The sequence below is a fragment of the Pipra filicauda genome, unplaced genomic scaffold (assembly GCF_003945595.2).
Source record: "Pipra filicauda isolate LSUMZ 115617 unplaced genomic scaffold, ASM394559v2 scaffold569_size315192_pilon, whole genome shotgun sequence".
In the NCBI taxonomy this organism is placed as follows: Eukaryota; Metazoa; Chordata; class Aves; order Passeriformes; family Pipridae; genus Pipra; species Pipra filicauda.
The window spans coordinates 105416-119145 of record NW_024104719.1 but is presented as its reverse complement, the minus strand read 5'-3'; the positions used below and the strand labels follow the sequence as shown (position 1 = coordinate 119145).

Here is a 13730-nt window from a genome sequence, read left to right as displayed (position 1 = left end):
AAATGGAATGTGAGCATTTGGCATCAAGAACAGAAAAAAATTAGCTACCTCTTTTCTTTTAGTGAAATACTGAAACTATATTAGTAATCTGCATATTCTTTTACTAGAGAGGCACTTCAACTACATCAACTTTAGGAGTACATTAATAAAAGATTTTAGTAAACAGATAACTATTTTTAATTCTAAAAATCTGTATTATGAGAGGTGATACAAAGTCACTCACATTCTGTAAAAACCATGGGATAAAGTAGGAAAATCAAAGACAAGAGACGATTATCCATGAATAAACTGTTGCTCCAGAATAACAGTTTCCAAATGTGAACAGAAAATATTAAAGCCATGCTGTTCAAAAAAGAAAAAGCATTTAGAAACTTACCTTCCTGCCATTCACAAAAAAGACAAGCTCATCTGATTTTTGAGGGCAAGCCATGCTGTTGCATCAAAGTCTGAAAAATAAAGCTTTATGCATCAAGAGAAATTAATGAAATGCTATATGGTCCTAAAGATCAACTGAGTTTGCTTTGTCCTGCAGAGTTTAATTTGATGCTCAGTCTGCAAATAAGCAGGTGGGGAGGAGCCAGTGCAATGTATATTGTTTCTCAGCAATTAAAGCATGGTCGGATGCCAACGCACCACCTCTTACTCCCTACCCCAGCTCTTCCCTGGTGACTTGAAATAATCTGGGAAGAGTCTGAGCCCCTCTAATTCTAACCCTGTAACCTAAGAGACAACTGTGAGGGGGTACTTTTGGTTTGAGCTACAGGTGCCAGGCCTATTTATTTTATAATATGCAGTGAATTTAGAATACATAGGCATGTCTGATGCAAGAACCAAGGACAAGCAACATTACACATTTCTGTGGGGTGTCAAATGCAAAGCTGTGAAGCCGTGGTTCTCATTTACCTTGACCTGAACTATCCATGATTTTCTGTCTTCAGAGCAACCAAGTTTTAACAAAATCAACATTACTATTCTACACACATTTAAAATTTCCTTCTGGCTATCTCTATGCCATGCCAGCTCTATGTCCTTACTGCTGTGGGTACCATTATAAGATGACCATACTCAAGACATGCCATGTCCTTAAAGAGAGAAATCCCAAATACTGATTTGGAGTTCTAGATTCGCATCCATTTCTCTGTATGCCTGTCTAGGAAAAACAAGGTCATTAATCTTTATATGCCTTATTACAGCTGGTCTTCTTTTTCTTTTTAAAGGGGAATTATGTATATGTCCTTCAAAAGTCTCCATTTATGTATGTACATGTCTTCTGCTTCATTTACCATTTTCACATTTTCCAGCTAAGGTGTCTGCATTTCATTTAGAGTCAGTGTAGGCTTGCAGGACAGAGTAGTCAGTCCCTGATCTTCTAACACTCCCCATCAGAAGGCAAAAAAATTATTCTCAGCAGAGATATGCTGCTGCTTTTGTGATTTAGCCCCTAATTTATGCCTGAGAGCTGCAACAACACAAGCACTGAAGCCATGTCAGTCACCAGGTCCCTGTAGGCAAAAGCCCTAATGCGTCCTGCCAACTGTAGCATCAGTGTAGTATTCCAGGTGTTGTAGATATGACAGTGCAGTTCAAAGGCCTGAGAACAGAAGGAACCAGACCAAATACCTGATTTTGGCAGAACAATATCTATTTAGAGAGTACTAGCCCTCCAAACCAGAACCTAGTATTTATATTAGGTGTTTAAGCTTACACCACACAGAATGCGACTGCGGAGGGTGAATAATTGTAAGAAACACTTGTCTTTGGAAGAAAATTAGTAGAAAGAGTTCTTCTCAACCATCTCCAGTTTGGGTGTAATTGTGCAGTTACAGTGCACATTAATGTGTAGCCATCCAGTATGTCAGTGCCTTTGGAGCCCCAACATTTCTGTTTGTTTATCTCCCTGTACAGTCCAAGAAAATTCCTTTCATAATATCCCATGGTAGCTATAGTATCATCTGCCAGGATGGTTAATTGCTGATATTTCTAGCTTCCATGTAGTTTTTCAAACACCTAAAAGCCAGCAAACAGCTTAATATGTTTGGACCCAAAATAAACAACAACTCATATTTGCTACATGTATAGAATTTACTAAAACAACTCGACAACAGTGCCACTTGTAAAGAGGCAGGGAGGAATCTTTGTCAATAATGACTGAGAAATACAGACAAGCAGACAAGATTTGCACTGCAGACAACAAAGCGTGGGTCTAGAACACGATGAGTCCTCAGAGTGCAAACACCTCAGCACTGCAGATGGGGAGATGGCATTGCCTGTGAGGATCGGGCAATGATTTTGGAAGATTTGACTTGTCTGGAACTAATTAGCACCTGTGCTGATGCATAGGTACATAGGATAACAACAGAAAATGTAGCTTCCCCCCAGTTCAGTAGACCTATAGGCTCCCTGCTTCAGCATATCCCAGAATTTACACGTATTTTTTGGTTGTTATAGATATGTGGGGTTGTGAGCTGTCATTGACAAACCCATGCAGTGAAACTAAGAAGCTGTTTCAAATCAGAAAAACGAATTGTGGCAGAAGCATTCACATTTAATTTGATTTATTGATCTTCTAACAATAAATAAAAGCCAAAGTAATACAAAGAAAGTGAAGAAAAAGAAGTAAAAACCAATAAGGCTTCAGCTGCCTAAATCACACTTTCAGTGCCACTTCAGATAATTTGCTATTACCTGCTTGACCTCCAGTTGCTATATCATATCTTCCAGTCCTGTGCTCTCCTATGCCTCTGCTGTCTTATGATATCTAAGATGGTCTGGACAGCTATGTTTAAGCAGCTGCATTTCACCTACTCATAGTGGTTACAGAGAGACAAACTGAAGCAATAAAGATTTCATACCTTAACAGTCAATACAAAAGCTGTTTTAAGCTACTGACCTGATTTCTGTCACAGATACAGCATCAACTTGTAAAAGGGACAGAGGGCAAGAAGAGAAAATTGTGGAAAACTGAGAGGCAGTGAAATAATAAGAGCCTACAGGCTGACATGTCAAACAAATTAAAGCCATTTACTTCCAGTAGGAATGGCAGTTGTCATAGTGCTGGAGCAATGTGACCTGTGAGTAAGTGGAAGAGCAATCCCCATGCTTAGCAAGGAATAACTGATGCAGAGGTTCACTGAAGCCACACAGTGAACATCTAAACTACTGATTTTCCCACTTCTGCTTTATTATTGAAGAACTTGCTGCAATTTTTCTGGTGCTACTTAAGGTAAGTTTTGTAGACTCACTAAAAAAGTGAAGTGTTTTCTCTATGCTAGGATGCATCCCAGATCAAAGCCTCAAGCGCAAATGCCATGGAGATTTGTGTATTTGTGTGTGTGCACATTCAGAACTGAAATCTTGTCTTCACACTTGAAGAGCAGGAAGGGCTGATGTTGTCAATGAGTTCAGTATTGTGGATTCTGATGCTGAAAACTAAATATTGTGACTGGAGCTTTCATAACTTGAAAGTTATTTCTTGGTCTCACCAAAGGTTACAAATATATACATACTTCAAATGTATTAACATCAGAATTTTTGTTACCATTTAATATAGTGTTGCTTTATATTTTCCTGTTTTCTCCAGGTGCTACTGCTTGGGTGTGGTCTAATCCCATTGTATGCTAGCACCATTAGATGTTTGATCTTTGCAGAACATCTTTTGATCTCATTATGTTTTTTTTTTATTTGCTTTATTTCAGGAGTGGCCAAGAGTAGGAGAAAGCTCTTAATTGCACTTTCATGGCTTAATATACTCCTGAGTACAGGATTAAGCACTGGTTAAGAATCCTTTCCAGGGACAGGTTCATCCAGTCTCCCATTCAAAGCACACTGAACTCCATGTCAGTTTTTACATTAAGTTCAGAGGCTTTTGGCTTGCCCCATGAGAAAAAGAAAGCTTCTGGTGGAAATCACAACTAAGTGACTCTGCCAACTTTCAGAATAAAATTCATGTTCTATATATGTAGGTCAACTTGCCTGGCATAGCGAAAGAGAATTGTAACTCTTGTTTCTTGTGTGTTTTTGACACAAAGATGTCTGTGCCAAAAGAATCTAAAGAAGCTTTGCTACAAGTCAGAGCATCACTTCTGATCAAAAAGGGACTGAATCCAATAAATTCTGAGTCCTTGACAAAGATCTCTGCCCTCACACTCCACTGCAAGATTCAGATCCAAATTAGAAAATTAGCTGAAACCATTACAAAATCATTTATCATATGAAGCTGCTGGGTGTAATAAGTGGCAGTAAGTTATCTAGCATACCTTTATACTTCATCCTAATTTTCCTTTCCTACAGCATTTGAGCTGTGCTGTTCAGCAGACCTTTCTTGTTGAATACATATACTTCAAATGCAGAAGATGTATTTCTAGCAACTAAATGCAGTGTCATTTAAGTGAAATACTGTAATGAATATACTGGAGAAAGAATGAAGATAAGGATAGAAGATGTAAAGTGCGTATTTTTGGTAGATGATTCTATTCTGAAAGTAAGAAAATGAGAAAATATATGTAACTGTGTGTTGGTTAGTGTGTCTTGGAGCGGTAAATCAGTTTTCCATTCCGGTCTTTGTCATTCACACAGATGTGGCCTGAAGAGCGGTGGAAGCAGCTTCATTGTTTGCCATCTAAGAGACAAGCAAGAAATAAAAAGAGTTACTTTACTTGACTGGCAAACTCCCAACATTGCCCTTATCAGGTGCTTCCAAGTCACTCAGCAGGGTATTATATAGGAGACACCTACAGAGGGTGGCTGGAAGGAACGTCAGTAATAACTGAGGTCAGGGCTAAACAGAGATGGAGAAGGTCCCTGCACTGGTGGACCTCACCTCCTGCAAGTTCCTGCAAAGAGAGTAAGCCCACAAACCTACTGAGGCAGGGGCCAGTGGTGCCTCACCACAATCACAGAAATACCATGGGAGTAACCTGTGACTGAGAGCTCAAGAGTTTCCGTAGCAGAGCCTCAGAGTTTCAGGGCACAGCATGAATTTATATGCTGGCAAGGACCTTGCCTCACTAAATAAAAAACTGCACAGAAAAAGAATTGTAATAGCAGTGGGAACATGACTACAGTGAACAGTTGCAGAAACCCTAAAGGACCAGTATTATGAGAACTGTGTTGCCTTGTTTTTCTTCTTTTGTATCTTCTTGTTAGCTCTGAGTTAATTATTTTTCTCCCAAAGAGTACTGGGCATAGCAAGGAGTACCAGAATGAGGTGACAGTGCCAGAGTGCTAGCACCTGGAAGGAGATTGAAGATGCCTGGAGGCTGATCCACTGCATGTCAATAAGATGAGCTACTGAGTCCTCTATGGGATTTGACATACAGAAGAAAGGAGTAGGCTTCAGGGAAAGAGGGAATTGTAAAAATTATGCAAATTTCAAAGGAAAAAAATGATACCAGGCATTTCAGTTACAAGGAGCTGTATACAAAGCATGACCAATTGGAGACATCATGAGGGTGCACTTGTATACACTTGTACCCAGCAACAGTTAAATAGACCCTACCCCCATCCTTCTATTACCAGCTCAGTAAAGGCATCAGCGCAGCTTGCCCGTATCTGTTCAGCAGTCAGAGGGCTGTTCAGTGCAAAGGGCTTCTTCAGTCCTCTTTCATTCCTCACCCTAGTTACTGCATCTCTCAAAGCGAAGAACACAGAGCATCCCAAGAAAAGTCCTGCCTCACCTATTCCCTGAAAAGGAAAAAAAGTCATATGGGTGTAGGTTTTGAGCAAATGGGAGGAGTACACGCGAGATGAAAATCAACTAAAAAGTTTAAAACCAGTCATTCAAGAATTGTTTCATCCTTCAGTAAGGAAGTTTATTTCAGATTTAGAGGAGGCAAGGTTAGATCACACCAAGTCCTCTGAAGGTAGCTGCTTCCAGTGTGCTAAAAAGGTTGATTTGAAGTGTCAGCCATTGTTTTAGAATCCTTTTGGTTCATTGTTAAACTTAAATTTAGACTAACTAGCAGATAAAATTAAAAGCATCCAAACCCGGGTACAGCTAAAAATAAGGAACATAGCTTGAACTCTTGGTAATTTCCTGCAGACAAATACCACTGACCTTAGTGGGCTTGACATCCTCTCACCAGTTCTGCCAGAAGATTCACATTTGTTTCTTACCTCAAAGATAGGTCAAATCCACCCTTATTCCATAGTCCTCTCAATGCTGTGGTATTGAATATTTTAATCTGAACTGCATTGGGATATTGCAATTGAATCTTACATATCTTTTGGCTAAAATCAGAGAACCAAGTATTTTCCCCAGATATGCTGCATGAACACAGAATTACCCCTTCCTACAGTGAATTTTAAGGGTAATTATTGGAGATAAGTTCACAGAAAAGGATAAAAGTTCTGTTTGAAGAAGGATATTAGTGTCAGCTCTCTAGATCTTCTCCCAATCAACTATGTTACTCCTTCACCTAGATGATTTTTTTTTTCAAACTCAGACAGCTTTAAATAATTTTGAAGGATCTTTAATAATATTCTTTAATAATCTTTTTGTTCTTTATTAACTCTTGCTGTAAAATACGCTTTTTCCTTCTATTGAGCTGTTTCATTTTACTGTGTTCTAAAAGCAAACCTAATACTTGGAACAGATGGAAATTTTCACAATTACCTTCATACTGATTTACCATTACTATTTATATGAACCTGACCAGAATATTTGCTGGTGTAAATTGAAACAATGATTACACCAAGTGAAGACTTGAGCCAGTCTCTCATATAGACACGTGCAGTCCTATTTTGTATTGCACAGCACACATAAGTAAGCTGCACACTCTCATTGGCATTATGATTTCTCCATCCACTGCTTTAGTATTTTTATTCCAACCCTTCAGTTTATCACCATATTTTAGAAGTATGTTTTTAAATTTAGCTTGTAGTTTCTGTGTATGGTCTGTTAACAAAACCCTAAAATCACTACTTGCCAATGAAAGTGATGCAACAACATCTCACATTATGTCTTTTCTTATTAGTTTTCCTGATGTCATAAATAAAACAATTACTGGACACTTGTTTGAAATGCTAAAGAAGAAGAACTGAAAACTTATACGTGTTTTATACCAGAGTAATTTCTCTGTTTGTTCTGGGATTTAAAACTGGGCTCTGTGATGTTTTGCTTACCTTGGACGCATAGATGGCATAAGGATTTTGGGAAGATGACAGCAGGGAAACACTAAACTGTTCTGGAATATCACAAACAGCAGGGATCTTATACTGATCTGGACCCCGAGTACAGAGGACTCCTTCTGGAGAGTACTTCAATTCCTCCATTGTGTACAGTCCAATGCCTTGAACAAAAGCACCTTCAATCTTTAAATAAGAAAAGAAATAGCATTATGTTAGGTTCAGTGAGTAAAACTTTGTCAAGAACTGATTTGTTTCATCGTCTGTTAAAAAGCCTTTTTCTTTTCTCTTTGGCTAATGCGATTCTTCAACATTTTGGGGCAGCTGTGACAATAAAAGCTTTCACACTCCTCTCTCATACCTGAGAGGACAAATGCTTTCATGATGAAGTGATGAGATCTGTGGACCAGCCTGCAATGAATAAAGGTATTTCCCTGCTATCAGGTGGGCAGGGCAGGTCAAACAACTTGGAGACTGCAGATCACAAACAGAATTTAAGTCCAGTAGACAATACATATATATAGATATTACACATTGCCCTCATGGATAAAATTCAAGTTTCATTGACATCTACAAAGCTCTGACACTAACTCAAATGGGGCAAGTCTATAAGCAAAAGACCTTCAAATATGATCTATGATTTTATAATCTAGTAAGAAATGAATGTTTTCTGAACTAATGAGGTAATTCTCACTTCAGATAAGGATATCAATGTAACAGAAATAAGACAGCAGAAAATTCTTTGCACATACCTGTCCTATATCCACAGCTGGATTTATGCTGCATCCAACGTCCATAACAATGTCTGTTCTGAGATTCTGTTAATTAAATTCAAATTTATATTATTGAGAGAGATGCATGGAGTGGAGGCATCAGAAGACAATGTGGGTTAGAGTTGGTATTCAGTGAAATAACACAGACTAAGATAGAGGCCCCTCTGTGAACACAATTTCAAAATAATTTCCAATATTCCATTACAAGCAAAATGGGCTTGTCTCAGCTTTAACAGAAGTTTAGCCAGAGCCCTGCCAGATTTTTCCCATTGCACAAGGAAATCTCCATATAAATACACACGTAGTATAGATAGAGGGCATGTGATCAGCAAGTCTATGAGATTTATCTATCCAAATGGTCAAAAGCTTGGAAATTGAATATTGCTGTAAGTTGTTTGCTGACAAACAAGGAGAGAACAGGCAAAGAACATGTTAGGTGTCAGCCATAACCCAAAAGGTGAACATATATGACATTAGCACAGATGTGCCAGAAGCTGGTTAACACTGCACAGCTTTCATTGTGCTCCACTGTAATTTGCATTTACACTGTTGATATATTCACTGTCATGTGAAGACGGGTCACTTAGGAATGCAAAGCCTGAATCGTTGTTGGAGCAAGCCTCATTTACAAAACTTTCATGACATTCAGTTATTACCTTGTGATCTCCTGTCAGACAGTTAATTTCAACCTCTGAACAAGCAGCTCCATAAAGAAAATATGTGAATGGCTGTCCTTCCCCTTTCTCCCAATCCATGTATTCATTGTAACCTCTGATGGAAGAAACAAAGACCATAAGAAGAAAACTGATGACAGTTTGCATTATAACAAAGCAGAGGACCACTTAGAAGTTTGAAATTACTTGTGAAATCTTAAGTAGTAAGATCTTATGTATAAAATCTTCAGAGAAATCTTAAATAACAGCTCAGAAGTCCAAAGTTCCATGAAATCCTACAGAGCACTAGTAGCTTAGGTTTGATGCATCTGGTATTTACATAAAATTTAGCAGACAAGCAAGCTATTTCAGTTTAGGAGAGTCTATAACCACCATAATAATAGACATATACTAATAAAAGCCTAGTAATCAAATACAGAGTAAAAATTTAAGGTAATAGTTACTGAGGTAACAGCACACAAGGGAATTTAGAAATGGGAGCAAAACTTGCCAGGACCTATGAAAGAATAATTTACAAGAGATAAATGAAAGAGTTAATTACAGAAACAGCCTACAGAATGAGTGAGAGGGTTAAAACAGGACTATTGAAATAAAGGTGTAATTACTTAGAAGAGAGTGGGACTAACTGAGGAGATCAGAGTAGTCAGGATTGACAGGGTAAATCCAAGGTACACAAAAGGACAGGGAAATGTAGTATCTCCCAACTGTGTGAGCTGTGGGACTAAGGCATATTTTCTGGCCACATATGACTGAAATGTCTTTGCTTTATGCAGTATAATTTTAAATATGCTCAACAATTATAGAATAGAACCATGCATGGAAAAAGGGATACACAAAATCCACATATTCAACTTCTCATAGCCCATCTGCCTCTGCTGCCTTGGAGATTTTTGGATGTAGAGAATATGACTGGATAAGAACAAGATCAACACAGGATCTGAGGCTCAGGGATCTGCAGATATTTTTGGACACCATTAAATGTCAATAGCAAAGCATGACTGTTGTTCATTACTTTGGTGATATCTACATTCCTAAAGGGCTTCATAAGCAGAAATCATATTTGAACAGACTTAATGGCAAGAAGGGACATTTTATTTGGGCATTTCTGGGTGTTTTAAACATGTCTGGGTTTGCGAAGTGCCTCTTCAACTTACTCCAGACTGCCTGAAGATATGAAAAGTTGTTATTGATAAGTAGGAAATACTCATGGATGGAGAGCAGATATAAGGCACAGCAGGCTAAGAGAAAAGTTTTGCTTTGAATCCCACCTGAATTATAGCACAGCAATTTTTCCTTTCTGGTTCTTTATAAACACAGTGAAAGAATTCAAAGAAAAGGAATGATGAGACTGCTCTGAGAGAGAGCAGTGGGAACTGTGTTTAAGGTTACTGTGTCCTCCAATAGCATGCTGTTGTGAATAAATGCATATCTAAGAGTATATATGGTGGGAATTTTGTGAGGCTCCAGAAGCAGAGAAGTCAAAACAATGACTCCAAAAACTAGGGTCAATTAGCAACCTCACTTCTAATGTAAGCCCTAAATCCCCAGCTTTCAGTTAGTGCTGAATCATGGCATCTGATTCCTGAGTTAGTTTAAAAACAAAAATTACCATAAGTTTTTCTGCTAAACTCAACCAGACATTTTTAACTCTCCTTCCTCTAAAGAGAAATAACCTTAGGGTTCACATCTAGAATCAAATGGACATATTTTTTTCACAGGTGCACCTGGTTGCTAGTTACAGGTGTGTCCTGGATAAATATTTTAATGCTGCCACTGTTGTTCTTGTCATGCAACTTGGTGTGATCCAGTTTGTGGATAAAATTGTAAATAATTGGTAGTACAATGGTATTTATAGCTTATAGCAATACAGCCTCCAGTAAACAAACTATATCCCCCTTTGCACACCTACTGTTACAGGTAGCAGTCCCTTTTTTGATGCTCTCTGGTTTGCTAATGGCCAAATCATGGAGCAAAGATGGCACAAATTATTCTTTTAATACTTTCTAGAGAGTCCACATAGGGCTAGTCATAAATTAACACCTAAACTTTATTCTTTCAACCCCCAATATATCAATTAATTACATAAAACATAAGATGAACCATTAGAAAGAACTACTGGACAAGAGCTTCTATTTACATCCTTGATTATCTTCAGAAATTAGTCCTGGTCTAACCTATGCATTTTTAAGGAACAAAAATATATTACCTAAAGTAGCCAGTAGCTGATAGGCTCACACTCTGTTCAAAAGCTTCTTTAATCTGTAAAATATAGCAGTGCTTGTGTTAAACCAAGGAAGGAGTCACGAAGGAACATGCGTACATATATTTATTTTATTTACATATATATACTGACTGACATATGTTTACTCAAAATCCAAACTGTAAAAATTGTAAGGAAACGAAGGCTAGCTGAGTTGGACATGTTTAGCTGCACATGGTGCCTAATACTGTAGAACTAAACCCACTTTCAATGAGCAATCTAAATTCTTTTGGCAATACATTAAGGAATAGACCTGTCAACAGTGGTGTTCTCGCAGAATCTTTATTACTGGTAATGCCAGAGTCAGAAAGGGCCCTGCTCAATTTTTCTGCTCAAATTCAATAGAAATGGGTCTCTGTCAGCTGAACAGAACTAGTTGATAAGTCACTGATTATATTGGGTCATATGACCACATGCACACATGCAACCCTTTGCTTTTTCTTTAGTAAACTGCCTTTATCTAAGCCCACTGAGTTGTGGGGGGTTTCCATCTTATCTTCTTCCCCTGTCTTGCTGATAAAGGGAGTGATAGGGCAGTTTGTTGGGCACCTGGAGTCCAGCCAAGGTCAAACGACCACGTGGCATGAAAGAACTGCATGACCTATTTGCACAAAAATAACAGTTTTCAAGATAAATGCTCTTTGAAATTCTGCCCATGATAAAAGTGACAGTATGAGGTCCCAAATTCATTCCCTTTCAGTGATTCTCATGTTAGATTTACTCAGTTTACAAGTCAAGAAGTTTTTGTGGGTTTTTTGATTGGTTTTACTGACTTCGTGAGATGTAAGATTACTTCTCTGGATATATATATATAAACATTCTTTCTTAGGTCAGCCTGATAATACTTTTGGTGTGTCTGAATCATCCAAATTAATTTTGTACTTATTAGAGGAGATTATCTTTGCATACACAGCTGTCAGCAAGCTAGCACACACATGCCAACATTTCTTGCTACTCTTAGGAATTACTGCTGCAAAGAAAGTGTTTATATTTTCACAGTTATTATAGTATTTAATTACTTGAGAAGAAGACGCCCTAGTATATACTGGATCTGTAAATGTCCATTTCACTAGGCTGTAGATAATGACCAATACTGGATAAACAGGGGTTTTTTTAACATCTCAATACATAGCAATAGATTCTCAGCCATGTTTTCATATTATAGCAGAAAGCTTTTAATTAACAAAATTCAGTTTCTAGCTCTAAAATTCTATTCCAGTTTCAAGTGGTATCAGATAGGGGTCACTTCTACAAATAACTTTAGCACTATTTCTATATTAATCTACTGTAAATGTAACTAATATTATAACCAAATACATATTAGAGCAATTGGAGCAAGAATTCCTGCTCCCTTTTGTGCAATTCTGTAATATACTGCATATGGGAGAGAGATGGAAGGAAGAAGTTGAGAAGGTTTCTCTTTATTGATTCGGTAAAATAAAGAATAGCTACATAGGAAAACTGACACTGTACACATATACCCTAACAATCTTTTGCAACAACTTGTCTGAGGGTAAGATGGGGTGGGTCATGTTATTGCACAAGCTGATATTTTTTGTACATAAAAAAATTCTGTGACTCCAAATGTGACTTCAAAGATAGCTTCCTCTCCTTTCCAACCAGGCATGATGTGGGGATTTTTTCCCAGATATCTAAACCAAGCACCTGTGACAGTAACAAAAGATACCCAGGTCTTCATGTGCATCCTCTCCACCTCTCACCCCTTCATCCTTTCTGCAGTCTTGATGGGCAATGTGGTTTGTCCTAACATAAGATCACCAGTGGGAATTGCTGGAGGAACTGTTTGGATGCTCTCATAACTATTGCATTACAGAGATAGGAGAGCTGAGATGTTGGTGATTGACTTTGGTGCACATGGGTTTGTGTGAGGGTATAAAATCTGGCTGGAGACTGGATCTCCTGAGGCTGCAGGCAGTGTCTGGGTGGATCCCCGGCCACAGTAGGGATGCCTGCAGGGTGGGTCCACCCCAAAGATGGAGAAGACTTACTTTTGGATGGGTGAGTAAAAAGTTCTAGGATCCAGTTAAATATGGAGATAAAATCCTAAAGTACCTCCATGGGTGGTTTTTTTGCTCTGTAACTATGGATTCTGCAAGGCCAAACACTGCAAATCTGTTCATTTCTAGCCAAACCTGTGCTGGGTTTGTCTGGGATAGAGTTAATTTTCTTCACAGTGGCTGATATGGGGCTGTGGTTTGGATTAGTGCTGAACACAGAGTTGATAATACAGAGATGTTTCTGTTGTTGCTGAGCAGTGTTTTTACAGAGTCAAGGCCTTTTCTGCTTTTTGTATTGCCCCTGTGGGGAGGAGGCTGGGGGTGCATCAGAAGTTGGGAGGAGACACAGCCAGGACAGCTGACCCTAACTGACCAAAAGGATATTCCAGACCATATGACATCATGCTCAGTATATAAAGTGGGGGCAAGAAGGAGGAAGGGAGGGACCTTTGGCGTGATGGTGTTTGTCTTCCCAAGTAACTGTTAGGTGTAACAGGGCCCTGTTCTCCTGGAGACAGCTGAACACCTGCATGCCTATGAGGGTTAGTGAAAGAATTTCTTTTTTTTGCTTTGCTTGTGTGCATGGCTTTTACTTCACTATTGAACTGTCTTTAACTTGACCCACAAGTTTTCCAGCTTTCACTCTACCAATTCTCTCCCTGATTCTGCTGGTGGGGGAGTGAGTGAGCAGCTGTCTGGTGCTTGGTGGCTGGCTGGGGTTACATCACGAAATATTATAACCCTTTAGACACAGACTGAGGACCAAATCTGAGACTAAGTGCACCCAGCCACACCTAGACTTCTCTGACAAGTTTAGACAGCATGAGGATCCCACTGAAGCTCATGACTCAACAGGAGGGACCACGACCAGATTATTCTA

General features: G+C 38.7%; 1 protein-coding gene across 4 annotated transcripts in view; it reads right to left on the bottom strand.

Annotated features, from left to right (window-relative positions):
• AOX1 (aldehyde oxidase 1) overlaps window positions 1-13730 on the bottom strand; it is a 50251-nt gene that overhangs the window by 1473 nt on the left and 35048 nt on the right. For 3 of the 4 annotated variants that reach the window (XM_039387497.1, XM_027725691.2, XM_039387498.1), the window contains 6 exons: window positions 10779-10831; window positions 8555-8669; window positions 7878-7943; window positions 7123-7311; window positions 5515-5682; window positions 2069-4618 (listed from right to left, as the gene is read on the bottom strand). In XM_039387497.1, the coding sequence (XP_039243431.1) occupies window positions 4568-4618; window positions 5515-5682; window positions 7123-7311; window positions 7878-7943; window positions 8555-8669; window positions 10779-10831 (642 nt within the window). In that variant the 3' untranslated portion in view covers window positions 2069-4567. Of the gene's footprint in view, window positions 1-376; window positions 447-2068; window positions 4619-5514; window positions 5683-7122; window positions 7312-7877; window positions 7944-8554; window positions 8670-10778; window positions 10832-13730 lie in introns of those variants that run through there. The other variant, XM_039387495.1, reaches the window with a different exon arrangement.